At 39.7% G+C, this 24,326-nt stretch overlaps 1 protein-coding gene across 1 annotated transcript in view; it reads right to left on the reverse strand.

The window, feature by feature from the left end:
• Positions 1-24,326, reverse strand: part of METAP1D (methionyl aminopeptidase type 1D, mitochondrial) — a 49,588-nt gene that overhangs the window by 20,056 nt on the left and 5,206 nt on the right. The window contains exon 2 of the mRNA XM_076342611.1: positions 1,885-2,051. Coding sequence (XP_076198726.1) covers positions 1,885-2,051 — 167 coding nt within the window. The remainder of the gene's footprint in view (positions 1-1,884; positions 2,052-24,326) is intronic.

The raw sequence follows: 24,326 nt of genomic DNA on the forward strand, positions 1-24,326 counted from the left end.
TCAATTTCTCATTTTTTTAAATCCACAACAATTTCATGACACGTGTATAAACACAACAAACTAGTAACAACGGTAACATCTTGCGCAAAGATGGAAATGCACTTTCTCTCAGAGGGTCATGGGCTGTTTCACTGGCTGGAGAAGAGTCCCTTCGCCCACCACAGCCAGGCTGATTCTCTGCCATGCCGGCCACAGGGCAAGTTTTGCACTGACTTCACAAAATACAGAATCAAGCTGGCAGGCATAAAACAAAGGGGGCACTTGGCCTGTACACAACAAGACCATACAACACTAGGGTGTAGGAGTAAAGAAGAGGGGGGCAACAAATTACCTCCAGCGGGACTTTAAATAGGAAGACTATTGTTACTCCTACGGGTATTTCATTTCTACTCTGATAAAATGTGAAACTATCTTTAGTGGACTTATGTCAACAGAATTTCAGATTTACACCTGATTCAAATTAATGGCATATCAACCCTAACAATATCCTATTGCAGTAGTTTGGGACTTAATTTAGAAAAAAAACCCCACCATTTGCTGGATTAGCAACTCCATACAGAGCAGCACCCTTGCTTTCCCCTTGGAGGGCACTTATCTAGTAACTGCTGAGACCTGACCCTGCTGACCTATAAGATCTGTTAACGGAGAAGCCCAAAGCAGCATACATACAAATGTCTACGTATACAGTTTCACACCAACATCTTGAAAAAACCCATGTTATTTCTATGTGATTTCTGGCATACTCTGTTAATAACTTTGCCCTCAAGTTTTCAGAGTTGAAGAATTGGACTGATTTTTAGACAGTCTGAGAACTCTGATCTGTGAAGACAACTTTTCAGTATGACAATTTATTTCTCCCTCTTTATCCTAAAAGAAGCATCTAAATGCAGAAAAGAAAAGTTTGTAAGTTCTACAATTTTTAAACCTTTGAAAATATATAAAGCATGTAACCCTATGGTCTCCCTGCACACAGAGCTTCCACAGCCTCTTAGGTGTAAGAGCCCTACATCCAGCATCCTTATCTGCTTTCCTGTCTAACAACTTTTTAGTATTTCTGGCCCATGGAAATACTCTATATTTTGCATAAGAAATCTATAATCAAATGAAAAGTAAAACTTAAAGAAGTACTAATACACATACTGAAAAGCACTGTTTAGAAAGGGTACTTTGGTTTTCTTTTGGCTAAAGGAAAGCTACTAAACAGTTAATCTGGATGCTGTAATTAAACGGGGGGGAAAAAAAAAAGAAAAAAGAAGGAAACCAAAAGTGGAACACATGTTAAAATTGCATGAAAAAGTTCCTTTTGGCTCTAAAGTAGATAAAAAAAAAAGAGTATATGTTGCAAGAAAAAAAAACCACTCAGGGACAGTAAAGACGAGTTTAGAATGTGCAGTAGGGTTGCGGAGCAGCTACCAGCAGGTATTGTATGTTCTCTTCCTAAATCTGATATAACCAATTAACAAAACCTTCAGCAAAATATAAACATTTTTATAATTAGCTTGCTAGAGATTTATACAGAAAAGGACTCAGATGATCATGAATGATTCCTACTGACTTTTGGTAGGACGGTCTGTAATTGTCCAAAACGAGAATCTGGACCCATAAGTGTTAAGTGTTGACAGATGATTATAATATTCCACATTTATACTACCATAACTGAACAAGCCCCTGATTTAAACTCCCTAATAACTAGATACACCACTGTGTTTAACATGGTAGGCAGTTGAAAACTTCTCTCACCAGCGCTCCTATTTCAAATACCAGACCAAGCAACAGGACGGTGATCCAAACCCCCAGCTGTCAGACAACAAATACACTCGATCATGCCTGCAGTCGAACTCCATACTGACTGAAGAACAGATTAGGTAATAGAAATTGCAGTACCTTAGGAACTGGGTGAGCTGCAGCAACTGTGGCTGGCCAAACTATACTATAAGCAGTATGTCTTTGTCCCTGAAAAAAGAAGCATCTTCGCTGTTGATTGCTTGACTGCCTGTGCAGGTAGATACGATTGCACGAAGAAATGATTACATGGCAGCCAGACACAGAACCTGTTAAGAGATAAGTTAAAAATGGTTAACATTTTTTTCTACTACCACATTACAAAATGGAAAGTATGCAAAAAGAAGGGCATCATGTAAAACAAACCACAGAACTCATGTAGTAGCCAAGGGTAGTTCAAATTGTTCAAATCTTATACTATTAAAGAAAGAGCATTAACACCGAGAAGCAATGAGAACAAAAAGCCTCCCCGAACAATACTTTGAAGCTTTATAAAATACCAGATCTATTTTGATTTGATGCATTAAAAAGTAGCATGGGTAAATTCCCCAAAGCTTACAGCCAGGAGTGATGCTCCAACTGGACCCTGCTTGTAGCCATTTGCATGGCTAGAAGCTATTCAAGGCTTGGGGAAACGGCTAGTAAGGGACAATAGCAAGAAAAAAGGAGAGAAAAAAAGTGATTTAATGTTGATTTCAGACAATATTTTCACCTGTATTTTTGCAGAATTGGTCACAGATTTGAGCATAACCAAGCTAATGTTGCTCTCGTCATTTGCGCCAAGACACAAGGAATGGGGTTCAATTTGTCCTGCCTAGCAGGGCAACAGAACAAACTTCAAGAAATATTTTTAATCTTGCCAAAGGCAACTGAAGGGATTAAAATTTGTCATTGACTTGGAATATTCAAATCAGATTTCCATTTAATTCACATGGGAATTCGGGATGACAGTTCATCAGAGTATTCATTGCTCAAACTTAGTTGTTGGGCAATGACACATTTTGCCCCTGCTCAAAAAAGAAAAAAAAAAAAGAAAAAAAAAAAAGGCAAAAGAAAAGGGCATTGAGGCCCAAAGGTTGTCAGAGACATAAAAACCAAAATAATGCATCAGAAAAGACAATGCTAGCATCAAATTCGGGAAATATACTAAATTCAAAAGGATTACTGATACTGCCCAATTAAACTACAAATTAAACTACAATTACACGTAGTGCATATTTCCATTACTCAAACGTTCTACAATCTAAACAGGAGGGGTTTTTGAAACATAAGTTTCACATAATAGTTAATCTGCTTCTGAAAAATGTCATACGTATACAAACACAATATTTTGTGGCAAGTAACCCATATGAATAATTACTCTTTAGTAAAAAGAAAGTGTTTTCATTTAAACAGAAGTAACTAAAAATTTTTATATCACAGAAATTAAGAAATTAATCTACTGCTTATTTGGTAACTATGTAAAAATGACTTTTTTTTTTTTTAATAGAAGAAGAGTTTCTTCCATATCTTGTATGTTATTATTGTACCTTCCTTCCTTTCCTTTGGGTGCATTTATCAAGTCCAGATGCAGAAATTATCCTTCCACATGCACACTTGGTTTCACAGACAGCCCTTTTACAGCATTTCATGATATACAGAAGATTTGAGTTACGCACCTTTTTTGGTGCCCCAAAACCCAGAATGAGTGAAATAGGTGCACAGGGTTTGCTTTAGAAATGTTCCCGACTGTCTCTTTGCACACTGATCAGTGCTACGTTTAGTTACCAGTATCTGAATCTGTATAACACCTGAAAGGTTGTAGAGACTTTTACTCAATGCAAGCAATTTTTTTACCGTTTTTTTTTTAATTGTTTATAAGTAATAAGGCAGAGTTGGAGAGTGAGGCTCAGATCAAGCTCTCAGTATAACTTAGGTACCCCAATGGAAGTTACCTGCTTCAAGTGTCTCCATGGAAGCAGAGCTGCCCAGTTAACAGAGGGTAGATTGGTTTGGTGGTGTTTTAATTATCATTTAATCAACAACCTCTCATCTACTGCTTTCCTAGGGTCTCCTTCACAAGAAAAAATCATTGTCCAATTGAAAAAAAAAAAAAAAAAAAAAATCTGGGCCATCTAACCTGCACAACATATAAGCGCATCCAAAGAGCCCAAAGCATCCTACAAACTTCCTGGCTGGTTTGCACCCGTTTCTGGAAGCCGGAAGCACAGAATCTGCTGAGGCAGCAACTTTTGGGCCATCAGAAGTAGCAATCCATCTGCCAGTGTAAGCTAAGGTAGCTCTTTTACAGAGTGCAGTGGAAGTACCTTGCTCCTACCACAGCTGAAGGTATTATAAATATAATGAAAACACACAGTCACTGATTTGGTCAGTTAAAGTCCACGTGGACATCAATATGTGAACATGTATTTCAAATGCTCTCCTTGACGCACAGCATGCTGCCCGGGCACCGAGTCTAAGTGCGTGTAAAAGTTTAATTGGGGGAGAAAAGGTGCAAGTGTGCTTGCCAATTATTCAACAATAAAACTCCATATGTCCCAAATACACACTCTTAAATACATTAAACCAGTTTATATTCATGGGTGCATGCCTATCGACTATCCCACATTTAGAAGGGACACCTTTTTATTTGGAATAAAATTTTTACCTCTATTCTCCCAAAGATACACTGTAAGTGTTGTCACAAGATAACAGGATAATAAGGTACTGTAGTCTGTTGTTACTCTACTAACTACTCATTATAAACCAGATGCATACAAAAATATCTACTACTTGAACAGGTGAAATGCGACAACTAAATAAATATCACCATAATATAATACGACTCCTAAAATACATCACAAGAATTATAAACACAGGACAACTAAACCTTTGTTTGAAATATGAAAAAATATAACAGAAAACAGTCTCCTACAAAGTAAAAATACAATGAAATAAAATGGCATTAAAATATAATGAAGTTACTGTTTTATAATGAAAATCTGGACTCCATCCACACACTTCCTTCCTTAAGAAGGCCTTCCTAATGTCTCCACGGCTCCTTTTATTTTTTAAGCTCCCATATTCACAGCTAATTCGATATAGCAACATCATCAATCACTGGAGACAGGAACAACTGGATGTAGTCTGGCTCAGATATTCCCTCCTCCCCATCCCTTACACCTATCAAAGCTTTTCTCAGTGCCTTATTTACTTCTGCAACACTGGCACCCAAGCACATCCTTTTTGTCAAGCTTTCTGTGTATATTAATTACTGTAAGATAGTTCATAAATGCGGGATTTGCGCAGCTGCCAGTGGAAACTGCAGCCATCGGAGCGAGCCCAGTGTTTGAAGCCGGGTAGCCTGGTAACACGCCAGCACAGCCCGGATGCAAAGTTGACCCTTTACGCGTTTCTTCTCTCCCCCAACAGCAAGGCTACGTCACTTGCCACGAGTAACAGAGTATTTACTATCAGCTGCAATAAGGAGAATTATTACCAGCGTTACTGAATCACATCAGCAGATACGATGTACCGAGCACAGAAAATTACAGACAACTGCTCCTCTGACTCGACAGTGAATCTCACTGTGCAATCTCTATGCACACAAGTCCTGCCGGAGCCGCTGGATTCCTCCGCATACGTTCCAGACCTGAATTTGTATTAATTATATAAATATGCACTGTGAGCTTTTGCGAATTACCAGATAAATTTATCTTGTGTGGAAATTACATTTTCTTTTTCTTTTAAACGAGTCAGCCAAAGGGGCTGAATACAGAATTCAAGTATGATGATGGGTGGGAGCATTTTAAGTGATTGATTTTGCAGCACAATGTGCCCTATATTTATTAGCCTTTTACTCTAGGTCTATTTTAATTGTTATCTGTTCATGCATGCTACACTATATAATGAAATGCTCCCATTTCACTCACAGAGTAGAGAGTTTTTTATGTGTATCTCTATTAATGACCCTTAATTAAGTTGATTTTAGTCATTTAAATGTGATTTTCCTCTGGTCAAGAAGTATTTTTAAAGGGAGATGTTAGAAATGAACTCGCACGTAAGCCCTTTTCTAATGCTTCTTGTTTAACAGTTACAGCAATTTACCAGCTATGTTTTCAATGAATGAGGTGTGGGGTAGCCGTGCAAAAAACTACTCATCTACATGATTCATCAAATGTGATTGTTCACAACCATTTTTTTGGTATTTATTTATGAAAGACTTCAAATTTTTCAGCAATTAGCAAAAACATTACCAAAGGATAAACTTCGTGACAGTTCTAAGCTACAATAAATAAAAGGGTACATCTTAAAAGAACCAAGAAATAAATTTAACATATTTTAGAATAACTTAGTCATAGCATCAACAGAAGCACAGTAACAAAATTATCTAGGATTACAAGAACTAATATCCAACTGATTTAGGAAATAAAATCAACTTGCTCTTGATAAAGTAAATCTTACTTAATATATATGAACAATTAACAACATCAAAAGCATTGTTCAGATAAGTCATTTTTAAATATGTGATTTAATATATATATTTTTTTTAAACTTAAAAAAAGAATGATCGTGGAGATTTTCTTAGTATATATGCATTTGAGGGTAAAACACTAGAAATCTTTAATTTGGCTTGTCAGGACATTTTAATATTATATCATAATTTTGCTTCTTGTGCAAATATTCATTTTGCTGAAACCTCAGAGGAATAAAGTTTAAGGTGAGGTATTAAAATCACTATGGGTAATAACATGTGGAACCCAATCAATGCAACGAGGTAAGAATATATAGCTTTTTACTGTTAATTACCAAATGCTCCCATTTTTCAATCCATAATAATGTCTGTGGTTTGACAGATCTTTACTTGTAATTGTAATTCTAACTGTCTTAATAAAACACTGACTTTGTAATCCCTGTGTTGCAAAGGTAAGCCCAAGCTTCAAAAATAGGATGGGAAAGATTAAAGGTTCTCTGCAACTCTGTGTAACCTGTGTAGCAGAAGAGCAGCTCACATTTCACAAGCAATAACCTGTGCGTTTGCTAAAAAAGAAAAAAAAAAGGGGGGGGGGGGGGAACCCAACATGGGGAAATGCCTGAGGCAGAAGTTAAAACTGATTGGGCAAAGTAGAAGGACAAGAGCCCTTGAAATTAAACAAAAGCAAATTCATTCTGTTGACAGATGTTGATTACATCAAAGCCACGAAAGAACTTTTTTTCTGTTTCTTTTTTTTTTTCTTTTTTTGCAACTAATACCTCCACGTTTTCTGTACACTAAGGATATAACCTATCTTAATCAACATAACCCAACAGGTAATAATTTTTGAATTTGGTAAAAGTATATTGTAACGAGGTCTTAACGATTGGCTTCTCCAAACAAGAGTGTATTCACATGGTCATGTCTGCATACCCATGCTGGTCATGCCATCATCAGCCCCTTACTTCCAGGGGTTAACTGCTCTGGCAGCCAAATAAAATACAGAGAGCACTGTGTAATTATGGAGACAGTCAAAGGGCAGACTCTATTTTGAAATCTATTTGCACAGACAAGGTCTTCCAATTTCGCTTACAGGAAACAAGCTGGTAAAGGGGGTCTCCTCCTCTCCAGATGCTTTCCACACTTTTTTCCCACATCAGGAAATCGTGGACATGGACACCATGCAGCACTGTTTCCTGGATTGCAGGACTATGTCATTACAAGGAGAAGAGCAAGTCCATGCTCATGAGAAATATTTCCTCCTAATTGCCCGTATTAGGGGAAAGCAAAACCCACAAGGACTACTGAAAATATGACTAGCAGCAATTTGTAAACAGGACGCAGCCACAGCTGTCATGATGGTAGTGGAAAAGAGAAAACAGAAATGAAAGGGTAAAAACACTCTGGTTTTAATAGCATGATTGGGGAAATGAAATATTCATCAGGATAGATGTGACTTCAGTTACAACAGCAACACATTGGTGAAAACCTCGACAACGGCATGCTTATGACTGTACCCTGATAAACCGAAACACAGACCAGTATCTTGCAAACATTATATTCTAATTGGCATTGTTTTATTTAATTATTGAAATTAACTGGAGATTAACAACAGAAGTTGTTTAGTTAATAAAGGCATTAACAGGCTTGCTGTTCTCATTACTCTCGTAAGAGCCAATAAAGCCAAGCAACGGCCAAACGCCAACCGACTCCAAGGGAGCAGAGTCAGCCCCTCTGCCGACACCACTGGGGCTCCTCAATGACACTGAAAAAAGTCAAGTTTGGCCCTCGGGAGCAGTTATGCTCCCTGCTAATTAAAATTTTGCCCTTACTTCATGGAGAGCGGAACTGGGCAATTTGTTTGCTGTATGCTAATACAAATGAGTTTTTTAATTGGGTGTAAATTTATAAACTATATAGAAATACATTCTTGTTTGGCTTTACTTATTATGACTTAGTCTAGACCAGCACACTAAAATGATGAATCAGTGCCTTCTGGAATAGTGCCGTTCTTTTAATTCATTATTCAGTCAAACTTAGGGCCAACAAAATAGCTGTTCTACAGGTTGGTAAACTGGGAAACCACAGAGAATCAGAACCTCTTCTATTTACAGGAAGGATGACAGCCTAAGGGTACTTCATCCCAATAATAACAACATTCAAGTAATGGTGCCCAGGTCATGACAAGCCATGACCCTCCCCATAGCTCCTTCAGGAAGCTGGCTCAGTGCCACCTTTTATCAGCAGCAACCCACAGTGCAACTTTAACAAACAAGAAGAAAAGGAAAAATTAACGTTATATCCTTAAAAACCCCTTCGACCAACTGAGCAGTTGTATATATATATATATACACACACACACACACACACAGAGTCACACCAAGCCAGTATAAGAAATAAATTCTGAGTAAAATTTTGGTATCATTAAACAGCACTTTCCCATTTTATTATAGGATTTAAAAAATATAGAGCACAATCTAACTATATCTGAATGATATTCATTCATATACAAAAGGAAATTAATTGTCTATTACAGAAAATGGGACTGGGCTGTACAGGCTTAACTTTGGGAACAGGGCATTGTAGTACTCCAATAGAGCCTTCCATTCTAGTGTTATTTCTACTACATTTTCTCCCTCCAATAGAATAACACAAGTAGAAAATAAAAAGAAAGTTTTGCCTAAAGCAGTATCACAGCAAAATGAAAGAAGTCAGGTACAAAAGCTGGACAAAGCAATATTAAAGAGTTTCACACACAGTTAATATCAGGGGAATTTAGGCTTCAGATCACAGCATCTGGCAAGTTTCAACTTCTGTGACTAGAAGGAGAAACATTCCTCTTATGTTACTGCACTCCTGTATTGAGTAAATTACTTTATCATAAAGTGAATAAATTAGAATGAGAAACATATCTGCTCAGGTTTGCATATTTAAATACATCTTTCAATCACTTTCTATCTATCTTTAGGTATTTTAAAAGATCAGAGGAATTACTTTTGCTTGAAAGACTGGTTATTGTATTCCTTATTTTGCTTTTGTAGGGAAGTAACAACTGTTGGAACAAGTTAGTTTAAAAAAATAGCAGTTGTTTCAGACTAAAATAATAAGCTATTCAAATAGTCTTTACACACACGCACAATACAAAATCTTGTTGTTAATATGCACCCACCCACAGCTTTAACATTCATTGAATCCTACTGGGATAAAATCTTTTCAGGTGCTCTGTGAAACAACTGTTTTTCAACTGGCATGGTTATGTCCTATATACACGCCTGATACAGTATTAAATGTTAAAAATAAATCCTACTTTTAACTTCTTAAATTTCCACCTGAAATGGAAAAAATATGTCTGAATCACCACAAAAAAGGTTTCTCACAGAAACCCTTTCAGTGGGTGAGCAAGGCTGCTGAAATAAGAGTAAACTTTGCGTAGAAAATTTAGGAGTGCTCCTGAACATCGTATCAGGATTTTCTGCATAGCTTGAGACACAGGAAGAGAATGGGTGGTCAGGAGTCTTTTCCCTGCACAAAATATAAGAGCCATTGCAGTAATTATTTTCAATACACCTGCAGCTGAATCTCTAAGGATACAAGAGGATTCCTGAATCGTAAGCCAGTCTTATCTCAAAATTTAGAAAAAAAGTGTACACTGCTAGCAATTTTGGGATGAATACCTTAATAAAATAAGATTACATTACTACTCATTTGGTTAAAATGACAGCTGGCAGTGTTTCTTGCCTTGTATTAAATGTTGTTACTTGTATTGTCCTGTTTTCACATGAGAACACAAGTTACGCTAGGACAGTAAGTCTTTACTGAGAAAACACGTACATGTCCTTCGTTAGAGTGAAGAGTGTAAGGTTGGGGAGTTACATCCTGTGACCCAGACTTCAAAAATATATGAGCAGAGAGGTGTAAGAGTTTACAGCTGTTTCTACTAAACTATTGTGGTGGCGGTGGAAACGAGCTCTTCCCCCCCCCCCCCCCAAGAAGATGCTCTGCGTAAGGAAGATGTTCCAATCAAGAGCTTGCTGCAGAAAACTTGTAGCATCCTTATTAAAACATTTATTTTTAAACCTGTCAGTTGTTAATATGTGCTATTAATGCATAACTTGGAAGCTTATTCATAAATATGTGACATTTGGGTCACTGAATGAATTATAATGATAGGATTACGGATCGGATTTGGAAGAGTACCATATAATGTTTGGGAACTGTTTTAATTTTTTTTTTTTAAATACCTTTCACTTATCTCCTTGCTTAACATTTACAAAGACCTCTTTCTTATCATAAAAGTCCCTGTTTATCAAACAGTGATACAGGAAGAAGTTGTTTACATTTTCAGAAGTACCAACATACATCACTTATGACAAAAAAAACAAGCACTCCATAAGAAATTCTCAATCACTGTCAATCATATGCACTAAAATATACATAAACCAAAGCATGTGGTGTGAACTATATTAGATTCAAACTGAACACAAAATTACAACTATAACAAACAAACAAAAATTACAAGTGACTCATAGGCCTATTTACACATCTCGCCAAACTGCTGGAAAGGTAGGTAACCATAGAAACCTGACAGCCTAAATTCAGTACTTTAAAATTTGTATTTAGTTTAAAATGCTGAAAATGATGTTTCTGTTTGATGAAATCCATATTTTTAAAGGTTTCAGTTTTTGCTTTGGTACTTAAATGCATGCTTAAAATTATTTCATCTCTCGGTTACTTCTAGATTTGATTTTATCCAAGTAAAGATTACAGCTTACTCTTTGTAATATACAATGTTAATACATTTTAATACTGCAAATTTAATATTTCTAACATTTCTTTAATGATTGAAATTAAATAGTGATATAAAACAAACACTCCTGCACTTACTATTAAATGTTTTGCATATAGACTTTTCTAAGCTGCACAGTAGCAAAAAAAAATTACTCAAATTAACTGTTAAAGCTGAAATGCTAATAGCCTTTTCAACTTATAGTTCTTTTTCACTGACAATTACAATTTGCATGGCTTAAAACTTAATACTATGATTAGTACTAATGTCCTATATTTTACTTCATAATCTAAATGAGTAAAATATTATTTTTGTAGTTCACTGGCTCTTAGGCTGTAATGTTCAGTGTGTATTTCATTATGCAGATGAGCAATGGATGTCGTCTAACATCATTTAAATGGGTCAACAGTATTTTCCTATTCACATTAATCATCCAGACAGCCAAAAAAAAAAAAAAAAAAAAGCCTTGAAAACTGACCTAGGAAATCTCTTTTTATCACCGGCTCTTCCCACTAGTCAAACAACAGCAAACACATGCTACGGGAGACGGGAGCCTCACAAGCCGGGGAGCCAAGGCCGGGCGCTGTTCCTCTCGCTGGTGCACAGCTCCTGCTGCAGCCGGTGCGGGCAGCGCTCCCCGGGGCTGCCCGCGGCCCCATGCCAAGAATGATTCTTGTCCCGCGAAGTTCAATGGGAGCTGTGTGTTGACAAACTGAGCAAATTTGAATCGGCAAAACTCGTTCTTGGCACGGGGACATGCAACTGCGCTGAATGCAAAGGCGTGCTGCCCGCTGACGCTGCGCTGGCAGCCGGGCTGTTCTTGCGTAAATACACTTGTTGGAAAACTCCCACTAAAGTCAAAGGACACAGGATCAGGCCAATTATTTATAAAACACATCAAAATTAAGGGCTCTATTCTCAAGCCACGTAACCATCATCTATGGCCCATTTCATATAGAGCATATTTCAAATAAAATGGTAATTTATAAATAACAGCGCTTCTGTGGAAAGGGAAGCTGCTCTAACAAATGCCAAAGGGAAAGAACGTAAGTATAAAACAGGCAGAAAGTAACAGGAAGGTCAGGTGCCAAACATTCAGACTTATTTGTTCAGTAAATACAAAACTAGGATTAAAAAAAAAAGAAAAAAAAGAAAAAAAAAAAAAGAAGGAATTGATCAGGATTCTCTCAAACGTGAAAGTACTGCTGTGGCACTAAATCTCCATAAAGGCAGAGATAACACGTTTGATTATTTTGCAGTGTAACAGGGCTGGCAGAGCTTGCCTGGGAGAGCTGGCCTGGGAAACGCAACAGGGGGCAGATCCTGCTGGACAACACAGGGGAGGTCCAAGCTTCTTGGAGATGGGATGCACGGGCTGCGAGGTCACAGGCAGGCAGGCAGTGGGACTCCTTACCTCCTCCCTTATTGCTGCTGGACAGTGGCTTTACCAGTGACCATTCTCCGCATCCATCCTTATTTAGACACACTACTATGAGCACAGCCATTGATATTTCCGTTTATTTTCTAGTAACAAATTTAAAACCTTAAAACTTCGGCTTCCGTTGAAAGTAGCTGTTATTTGCTAAATAGGTGTCAGTGATACAGCACACAACACCTCTTTTCCAGAGGCTATACTGGCCGCTCACTTGCTACCACAATCCAAATTTCTGATTCTGAGATAGGAAAACCAATAATATGGCTTGGGCACTGGCCACCGGCTTTCTCTGACAGCCTTCACCGAGCTTCCTTTTCCAATCCACAGATGTAAATGAAAGGGAGTAGGAACTGAGCTTCAGCTTCTAAAGTAAACTAATTGACATATGGCAAAGTAGGAGGTTTCCAACTATTCAGACCTCACAAGACTTCATTTGCAACACTCATGCCCCGGACAAGTGTTTCACCAGGTACAGCAGGCACCTTAGCTGGATGCAGTAACTGTTCAGTGCAAAGAGCTAAGGCATCCGTGGGCACTGACCTGGTGGCTGATTTACAGTAAATTAAACAATAACCACCACTATGATGACTAAGGTTCAGTCTTCGCCATGACCTTTTCTAGGTGTCGGGAACATGGAGATCAGCATGTTTCATGGTGTGACAACGCACGTGCAGGTCAGTATCTGGCACACTCATTTCCCCTGCACCCTGTCCCATGTAATGCACATCAGAAGGAGTTAAGACAACTGACATTCAACATCTGCGAGTTTCTAAAGCACGTCTTTGGGACTGGCTCCAGCCCTGCCCATCTGGCCCCTTGCTTTCAGTGAGAAAACGTCACATTTGGATCCCAAGAGCTAGCTGAGAGCCCTGCGCGGTAAGGAACGACCTCTGGGTTTCTCCACTGCCCCATACCCCACAGTCAACACCCCAGCTACTGCTACTGCTACGAGAGATTTCCTGGAGGAACTGCAGCAGCACTTGTCTTGTTGAAACAAAGACAATAAATCACAAATTACAGCAGCTGCTTAATCCCTAGAGAGCAGATCATGCAGTCCAGTTGCACTTTAGGCAGCGCCTCTCACCTCCAAATCTCGACCTCGCTCCCAGTCACTTCTCCCGATGCACACTTCACAGGTGTCAGCCACCCACATAACACCTCCCTACCGCATACAGTGCTCCAAGGATGGGTATGGCAAGGCCCGTGACAGCCACTCCCCACACAGGCAGACAAAAAAAAAAAAGAACACTTCATTTCTAAACTATCTTCACCAGGCTATTTACTCACTTTGTACAGTTTATCGGACTACTCCACCATCTGATTTTCTAAGATAGACAGTGTAAGCAAAGGGTCTTCGCAAGAAATTAGGTCTCCAGCTCCTTTTTCTAGACTGAAAAGGATTTACACAGCTCTTCTCTGCACAGATAGTAAATCTATAAGAAGCAATAAATGTTTTGCTTTCCACAAGATGAAGATAATCTAACTTGCCAGCTAAATATGACAGGCATTTCTTCAGAGCAGGCTCAGCTACCTTGTCTGCAAGGCCGGGCAGCAATCCATTAAATTCTCCATGGGGACATACCACTTAACCAATTACTAATTTGCAAACTCAACTCAGAACTTTTAGATTGTCTTGCATGATTTGTCAAACATCCACCTCAACTCTCTTTTCTTGTTGTTGTTGTACAGGTTTGCGATTTAAATATACAGATTTGCAATAGTATTGCCCTCCGGAAAGACAGACTGGTATGGGCAGCAACCTGAGCCCACAGCTGGATCTCCCATTTGCTCTGACAGGAGCCAGTTGCTTGCAAGTGAGGAAAAGTTTCAACCAGAACACAGCTCACTCATGTATTTATTTGGAGCTTTGGTTAGATAGAAAGAGCTCCGGAGGCAGAACTGACACAAGAGACAAAATTTGTAAAGATATTAATTGCATAAAAAGAAAAAAATTTGCAAAGGCTTCCCATTCAATTTTATACAAAAAAAGGGCATTTTTACTTCTGAGTAAAATTTAACATGACTGGAAGAGAAGGCTGCATAACTGTCTGTGTGTCATGCAAGACATAGGCACATACTGCATTCCTCATGGGGAGGACTGAAAAAACAAATTAAAAATAGGCTAGTAGTAAAGCCATGAATGTGGCAAGAAGCACATCGGTGCTATTAAGAAAGGCCAGTGATCCTGGCAGCCCCTGGTAAATCCAATGATAGTGCAGACCCATCTTGACAGTGCTTTACTAAACCTGCAGATCTGCATGGGGAAACATTGATATCTCAATTTTACTGGTAATTTCAGCTGCAAAAAGGCACTATTTTTCTAATTAAAAAAATCAGGTCAGTGAAGTTGTTCATTAAACCTCTATCCAGATGTGATTCATGATGCGCCATAAATTATTCTGAGAATTATAAAATACAGCTGGACAGAGAGAGTATAAAAGCCTCAACTCTGGAGCGAGTGCTGGTGGTGCTCCCACAACTTTCTGCAGAAGCCCAGCCACAGGACCAGGCACCTTCTGCGTTCAACTTCGTATCTTTGGTCTGTCTCTTGGAACTTTAGTCCAACACCTGGATAAATTCTGAGTGAGAAGCTTTGGCCCTAAAATATATGAAAGATGTGATAACAGAATGTGTATTGACAACAGAATTGTCAATGTGTATTGACAAAATCATAGCTGAGACATGTACAGGAGGAGGTCTTAACTCCTTTTGACTCTAAAGTCATCCCCAAACCAGCAAATTCAGTCAATTATGCGCTAAGAATCCTGCTGCATATTTTAACCATGGAAAATGTGAAGTCCATTTCAATCCACCCAATGGCCTACTGCAAAGTGGTGTGACTGTGAATTCAAATTTTATGACCCTGGCCACAACTTTATAAACATCAGGGCTCCCGATTTGCATTCACTGAGCAAACAGCTACGGCAAAGTTGACCCTGACTTGGCTGCTACCGCTGCAACGGCACAGTCAGCAGAAGCAATGTGCCCATGCCTCCACCATGCCTGCACATGGTGCGGTGGTTGGTAGTCCATCATCACCACTTGTCACACCGGAGGGGACAGGAGACAATCGGTGCCTTTGCCCCGGCCACCCCAGCAGATTATTTTCAGCTGGCTGAACTTCCAGCTGGCAACCTCCCACCAACCCATTTGCAACCTCCACTGGGTCCTACAGCCAGGATACTGTTGCAGCAAAAGCTACCGAAGTTTGTCCACCAGCTACCTTATTCTATACCTGATTTTGCAGTTTTTACAAAAGAGTTATTTGGACAAAACAGACCCCAAATGAACAAAAGCAGGACTGTCTTTATCAAGCAGGTTTTAGAAACAGCCACTTCTCCTCCGGTCTTTGAGTTGCTCTGCAATTAAAGTTTTGCCAGAAAACATGTATTAGTTACGGAGAGTACTCTACAACCCAAAACTCTTAGACAATGTAATGGTACCACTCAGAAAACCGCTGGGACAGAGCTATACCAGCAAAATAATTCCTGCTGGTACTACTTGATCTTTTAGCAGAACCGATTTAAGCTTTCCCAAAAGAGAACTGTTCTCATGAGCTGACCTTCTGCTGAATTAGTAGGGTCTGCCAGAGTATGAACAAATCTTTATAAACCCAGACAAGTCCTACTACTTTATTTATTTCTTTAAAGAACACCCATTTCCTTTAAGTCTTTGTCATGAGCCATAAGAAGTATGTTAATAATAATCAGTGCAGAACAACCAGAAATAGCTCTGAGAGGTGAGACCTGCCTAGTCACCTCACAGGTGTTAGTTCAGAAAGCACATGGCAATGAAATTAAGCCTCATCACCGCCTACCATTTCATCCACGATGCAAGAGTGTGACTCGATTCTCAGACCTGCACAAACCACTGTGGGCAACACCTCATCTCGGTGTCAAACCAGGACATCTTTGCAAGATGACTATTCACTTTGTGCAGTGGAGAAGGACCTCAACTCAACAACTCTAGATGAGTTTACAAGCACATTCAAGAGCTACGAACCCAAGCAGCATACAAGCAGACCTGCAGTGACCGCACCATCTGTTACATAAAGCACCTCATTTTTATGACTTGTGGAAGGTTAGGAGCTCACTGTTGCTTTTTTCCAACTCCATCTTCACCTGTGTCTACCAGAAAATCTGAGACTGAACAGCTGGAATTTATCTGAGAAACAATTTCTTTGCCATTTTCTTTCAATGTTATGCCACGTCTGTTGACTTTCATAATTTAAAAAAAATATATGGCAGGACCTAATTTAAGTTTATGTACAACTAAACATGAAACAACCTGGGAAGTGTACACGTTCCTTTAGAGAACATCTGATATGCCGTAAGTATTAAATTTAGATCATGTTCATTACTGCAATAGTCCTTCATGGTTCAAAATGAGCTTGATCTAAAATTCGAACATAGCTTTAAACAGATATTTTAACCATAAATACCTGAAAGTAAACAGCTTTAAAATGTGAGTTGGAGACTTTATACAGCTGGTTAGAGTGGCTGGTTATTTATCACCTAAACTCGAAAGAGAACAGTGCAACTTTCAAAAACACTCATGAAAGTTTTCTCAGGCTGCACGCTACAGAGTACGCCTGCCAAAAGACCTCTGAGGAGCTCTGAAGAGCCCTTTATTCCCCTTTTCTAAGGCTTCCATGCAGCAGGGCAGTTTGTCGGACACTTGGTTTCCAACATTTTCCTCTTTGTTCAGAAATGAAGAAGTAAAGGGAAAGACATCTACTGATTTGGAAAGGACAATGGCTCTAAAAGGAGAACTCCCCCAGGGAATCGGTCATTTAACAAAGTAAACAAACAAACTTTCCATACTTTGTTTCTATGTCATAAAACATTTCCAGATTGTTTTCCACTCAAATAATGTTTTTAATACGAACTATCTTAAAGGAACTTAAAAAAATAATAATTCAAACTTCCCCTGTCCAGGAACATCTGTAGTAACTACCTCCAGGGAACAGCCAGTTATGATACGGATAAATGAACAGTTCAGCTTGTAAATATTACCTTACATGATTTCTCCTAGATCCTTTTAAAAACATAGCAAGATAATGCAATAACTAAGACAAAATAGAGAATTCTGACACTTCCTATCATACTAAACATAGCCACAGACTATAATATTTTCCTGTCTGAATTGCATCCAATAAACTACAAGACGTTACTCTGTGGTATATGAATTTTCATGCTTACTCTCTCACATTTTACTCCTACAGTTAAAGCATGCACTATTCTGGTTATGTGACACACCTTATAACGTGAAGGGGACTGCACTTAAGTAATTATATAAGAGCGTGAATCTTTTTAAGATGGGGCATTTGTTTCTTTCACATCTCTAACCTGATGCAGTAAACCAAGATTGGGGCCAAAGTGAGTATTTTATTATCCGAGCTGGACAGACTATACGGTGCTGATACATAATAAACAAGATGCAGCTGTTTTCAACTTGTGCTTCGAGGAAATCTGGGAATTTGATGGCCATATCCAAAGATTGTGAAAAGACTTTTCTTTTTAGAAAGCAAGTTCATTATCAATTTGTTTCAGCTCCCTACATGGGAATCTACATCGCCACTGGAGGATGCTTAGAAAAAACCCATGCTCAAAAAGCTTGAAGATCACTGAATCAACAGGTCACAGACAGGCAGGTCTGCTCTCAAACACAGAACAACGTTGCCCCTTTTTTGGATGTTTTTGCCTGTCTGACATTTATCAGAGAAGCATCCTGAAGAAGAGCACTATACCGTACAGCACTGGCCAGCAGCGAGCACCTGAGGCGGGAGACTCCTTGGGGCAGGAGCGCAGGGGAAGCCTGGGTGCAGGAATGACCAAAGTGAGGGACGGGTAGATGAAGGGCTGAGGAAACCTGTGCAACGTGTCAAGAGCCGCCGAGCAGAAGCGGCGCAAAGAACAGGAGCTTTGGTGACAACTGTGGAGATGGACAGAAAGGTTAGAGAGAGAAAAGTTACAGCAGTTCAGACAGAAGCCTAAGAAGGGACAGAAGCAGCATTTGGCAAAATGGGAGAAGGTAGAAGATCTGGGAATTTGGCAAACAAACCCAAGACACATAGAGAGGGAAAGAAATAACTGATTGAAAAGAAACCCTTATTATATAATAACCTGGTTTTAAAAGTTTTGAAACAGTTCCTCTTAAAAATCTTCTAGAGTCTGTTTTCACTCTAGGTAACGCCGAAGACCAATGGTGTGACCTGAACTGCTGAACACAAAAATATAAGTGACTTTTCTTAAATGGAAACTAGAACTTGACTTCATACAGTGCCTTTCATACTTAGTGTGCAACAAATTGCTTTAAATACTGGCAGGCAAACAGCCATTATGCACTCAAGAGCTCATACATAATTATACTTAGCATTTTTATAGTGCTTTTCATCTTCAAAGTGCTTTACAAACAACTCATTAATCTCAACCCACGCACCTGCAAGGTAGATAAATATCTGCATTGTAGGTGTAGAAAGACACTGAAAGTTCAACGGCTTATCCAAGGCCATGCACACCACCAGCCCCAAAACCCCTGTCTCCTGGCTCCTAGTCCCATGTAGGACCTGAGTCACGTCCTGTGTTGAGATCATGCCTTCTCCTCAGCCATGCAGCTGTAGGAGAACTTGTCTTACTGCGAGAAGGGCGCTGGCAGACTAGCAGGAGAGCCTCCTGTTTCCGAAGCAGGCGAGCTCCCAAGGACCACTAGCTCCCACCAGGGCCACCGACCTGAGGAAGTGGGAAGTTCACGACACACCAAGGTGAGACTCACCACGTAGGTTCTCAAACTGATTCACCACAGAGGCTTTCTCATCTCACTGCTCGGTGTTGGCAAAAGCCTCTGCCTTTCTCCCTTATTTATTCTGCAAACTGCTGCACAGTCTCCAGGGCAGGAGACTCCTACAACTCAGACAGCAGAAACCTGAAGCCTGAGGCCTTCGAGTATGGCCACAACGCAAGAAAACAACTTCAGCTTCACTTCTCAGGCATTCTCTAACCATCAAAACCTTAGAATGAACTTTGCCTAGCAGGAACAGTAACTCTCTCCCTTGCTGGTGACTGGAAAAAATTCTTAATGTGATTATACCACATGAATATACTTTTACCTTTTTGAGGTTTAAGAAGATCTGATAAGATTTTTTTTTCCTGCCTTTTTTTTTTTTTTAAACCTCAGCAAAACTCTGGAAGCATAAAAATGATAATGTAGTAAAAAAAACCCAACATGATAACACTAGTGCTGCAACACTTTTTGTTATTTTGTTTAATAACTTGTCACTTTATTTGCAAGTAGTAATCAAGAGATGTCAGAGTAACTTCTGTCACTGCCTGTGCTCTTCCCTGCTTCTGTTTTCAGTCTAGGTTAAAAAGAATCTTTCCTCCTAATTATCAACAAACTAATACCAGATTTTACTTGTGGTGAGGTACGCTACCTATCAGTATAAGGCGATACTACATAAAAACAACAAAGAAAATAAAAAAAGCAGGAGGCGAGGCTTGAACACAGTTTTCTTTCAATTCCCTTGGGAATCGTGGTAATACAGGTCTTGGATTCCCAGGCAGAGGGGATCATATTCATCAGTTACAGCAGCTCCTCTGGGCCTAAGTCCAGGTAGACTGCTTGTCTAAACTTGATGAAATATAGGCGCCATCAGTTAACAGTAGTGGTCAGGGAGACTCCAGAAATGTGTAACTAAAAACTAAAAAATGAAATTAAAATACTGCTGTAGCCAAACAGCCTCTTTCTACAGGATGCAATAACTGTAAGGCAGAGAGTGTACAGTGTACAGACCGCTCCTTATATATGTTCTCTCGCTTTTTCACATATGTAATATAAAAGTTAGACCAGGCACACAAGTATATTTTAACAAACACTGATTTAAATAGAAATAGTTAGGAAAGAAACCACTGCAACAAATGCACCCAGCTTGAACAGGCATAACATTAAAAAAAAAAAGGGGGGGGGGGGGGGGGGGGGGCAAAAAAAAGAAGCAGTTGCCCTGTAACCCACTCCCCCTCCCACTTCATTACTGCAAAATATTTTCAAATTAAATTTTAATGCTGATAAATATTGCTAGATCGACAGCACTGGGATGTGGTATCTAGAAGCACTGCAAGCTATCCAGGGTTAGCACATCAGCATGTCAAACTGTCAAAGAGAAGAAGAGGCAGCGAGTCTGTCGCAGCGAGTCTGTCTCACCAGGGGTGCACTTCCAAGTGCTATAGGAATGTGCTTGTTTGGGAGCAGGGGAGAAGGAAGGAGGAATGGAATGAAAAAGAAAAAAAAAAAAGGGAAAATTATACAATCCCTAATTGAGAAGATTGTTGTAACTAGGGATCCTACAGGTGGTTTTAGCACAGAAAAGGCCTTTTACAGACTGTATACACGATCAAGCACTACTTTGAAATCATAGTTTGCAGTGGACCAGCAGAACTCTCACTGAAGACTGCTCAAAAGCTCCTAAGCTTTCACTTAAATTTCCTCATGATTCACAACTGTCATAACCAGAACATCACGTCTAGTATGTCTGAATATCGTGGAAAGGAAAACCAGCTTAGATTTCATGACACAGACCTCTGCTGCAGCTTTAGGACCAGAACAGGTTCAAAACCAGAAGTAGCTTGTCTTCAATGTGACTTCAGCAGAAACCCAGGTCTCTTGAGAATAAAAAAAGAAAATACCATGACACTACAGAAATATTTTTTTGGTAGCCTAAACCTCACACTCCAAGTCTAGCTACATGTAGAAAACCACACAAGAAATGAGGGGAAGCGTGCCAGACCACCTCAGTCCGGTTTCCCCTGCACAGCTAGAGAACATGCACAACACACAATTCCCAAACTTTACAGACACATGGTACATTGTTTTTATGTACGCCTTAAATCCAGCTTCTGGTCTAGGTAGGGTAATTCAGTGCAAAAGCTTGAGTAAAAGGAATATGTTATCTAAATGTAGAAAGCCACTTCACATATGTCCACTGTTAAACCGCGTGTTAGCCTGGTAGCTTAGGAGCAGCAGGCATTAGGGCAGCCTCAGGCCTCGTTTCATTCTGCCGATGCTGCGCTGCCATGAGACCCTCCACAAATTACTCCCTCGGCACTACAGTTTCTCCAGCCATCAACTAGTGCTCACGATTTTAGTCTCTTTTGTCCGCCATAGCTACCCGCACTGCGAGCTCTCGGGAGGCAAAAAAATGTTATGCTGTATGCTCATATGGCATCTGATACTGTGATTTTGGTTAGAGGAGCTATCTGCTCTAAAATACAATATAATTCACAATTTGAGGTCCAGAATTTCTTTAGGGATGATTAAGTCCTTCATCCTTTCTCTTCAAATGTGACGTATTACAGTAAACAAGCTTAGAGACCACCAGAGACCTATGATAAAACATCACGAATAGTGGTATAGTTTAAGTAACAGAACATGCAAGAACCAAGAAGTCAGAGACTTCACTTGCAGTTTGATCCTGTACATAGGCTCAGCAGGGTCCTCTTCTGGTGTAGATTTTAAGGGGCTGTATCTTTCTCTTCTTTAATTTAATCCCTAGAGATTGTGAAGCGGTATCCTTTATTTCATTGATTTGCTGTATAAGTATAGAGAAGGTTAAATCAGTCATTTGGTTATTTGCAGAGCAACACTAAGATTTGCGTGTTGGTTAATACTGCATTTGTGAGCCTGAAGAGACCGACCCCTTCAGTAAGAGACAAAGTTTGCCTTTTGTGCTACCCAAAGCCAGCACTGAACTGCACACCTGGAATTAAAATCACAGACATGACCTTCCATTTCAGACTTTCCACCCTATTACACGGTATTATGTTGAGCCTTTGCTTCGATACCTGAAGCCAAGTAAGGAAAAGCCAGCCAAGGACAACAGCTTCTGGCAGGCGATGCAGAAGCTGTGCATGCAAACAGGGAGTGCTCCTTGCCCATGGGCATCCCCACGTCTAACTCTGAAGACTGAGAGTGCGCTGTAAAACCTATTTTGGAAACACGGCAGCAAGCCAAGTCCCGATGACGGGGCATCCCAGTTTCCTGGTAGAGGCTTTCCCAGAGATTTCTGGTGTTTTCCTTCAGGGTTAGTAGCCTACGCACGCAGCTGGACACCAGCCCTTACACAGAATTGCTGCACCAGGGTGGTGAGCTGCTGCAGACAGCGGAAAAGTTTGAGCTCTGCGATGAGAATGGAAGGAGAAAGCAGCTCCTTTCTGCTTAGGGAAAGGTCCAGGTGAGCTTTAAGGAAAGCTCTGCAAAATGGAAAATGATATATGTAAAATACACTTCCAAACCAGATCAATTTTGCCTGAAGGATTACAGCTAGGCTTACCTCAGTTAACTTCTGGTATCTAAAAAGGTACCTGTCCAATACATTGGCAGATATAGGACACTGCCTGGGACCTGGCCACCCAAGATACAAGGCACACAGAGCAGAGAACGCATTCACAAAAAGCTGAAACTAAGTACTCTTCAGGAACTTGTCATGAATTTTGTCTCTATGTGGATTTTAGTTGTAACCGCAATGGTGACGCTCCAGCACCAGGTCAATGGGCACCTTCATACAAAGAAGAAAAGACTTTTTATGTATGGGAATGAATGGCTACTTGAGTGGGTGTGGGTGAGCAAAGCTGTCGATGTGGCAGAAAATGTCAAGTTTCAGCAGCTAGCCACCAACTAAAAACACTCAGGTAATGCCTAACATCACTTATACAGACCACTTAAATGTAACCGCACATGAAAACGCTGCTGCTTGATAAGCTGGCAGCTGTGCCAGCCTGGCTGTAGGCTGCTGCCACAGGAGGAGCAGGGATGCCACCCTCCCTCCTGCATCAAACTGGACCAGGGAGCTGCCAAGCCGAACACAGTCTCCACCGCGGCAGCTGGTTTTCAGGTAGATCAACAAGTTGATCCAACTCACGCCACGGCCGGACATCTGCGAATGACTTTCCTTCATTTAAAGTCAATCTTAGCTGATGATGGCTGATTGAGAAACCTAAGCTCAGGGAGAAACCACACCCTACAAATCCATCCACAGCCAGAAGTGATAGATCTTGTCAGAACAAAGGGGCTGTGTGCTGCCAACAATACATTACCTCTCAACTGAAAGAAGAGAACAATTAAACACTTTATTGAAAGGGGAATATTTTTTTCTCTCGTGCCTCAAACCATGAAAGTGCATGTCTCCCCCAGAGTTACTCATTGCTGCACTGTTGAAATGGGAATAATTCCTCGTCTGCTTGATTATTTTCAAGACAGGGGTGAAACTATCTTAGGATCATTTGAAAAATGTTAAAAGTGTACTACAGTCAAATGGTTTGAACTTCCACCGTGCATCATTTGCAGCTGATAATGCTAATGTTAAACTCTGGAGACAAGTCTGTCTACAAATTAATGGAAAATATGAATAAATATTTTCTTCCAGCTAATTGCCCAGCTCATATATTGCACAGTGCAGCCAAGCATCATTTGATCTTGAAAACTTTCTAGCGAAAGTTTTCAATCACTTTTTCTCATCTGCCAAAAAAACCTCAGAATTACAGGACGTATTTCATTATCATTCTGGAATACCAGGAAATTTTTAGTCAAGTCTCCCCAAAACTGTTATCTATATATGCTACAGTTAATTTTTTAAAAAGCATTAGCTTAAAAGTATTGAAAGTTACCGTAGGTGAGGATTAATTTTTTTGAGTTGTACATTTCTAAGTTTCTTTTTAACTGTGATGAAGATATGGATGAAGAGATACTTTTAGCATTTGAATATTAATAGTGCTAAGAAGATGTTTATGATTCATTCTTAACATGAGAATAATCTCATATATGTTGAAGTTTATGGTTAAACACACTTATCAAAGGGCAAGCTACAACATTTTTTTTAA

The sequence above is a fragment of the Aptenodytes patagonicus genome, chromosome 6, assembly GCF_965638725.1.
Source record: "Aptenodytes patagonicus chromosome 6, bAptPat1.pri.cur, whole genome shotgun sequence".
In the NCBI taxonomy this organism is placed as follows: Eukaryota; Metazoa; Chordata; class Aves; order Sphenisciformes; family Spheniscidae; genus Aptenodytes; species Aptenodytes patagonicus.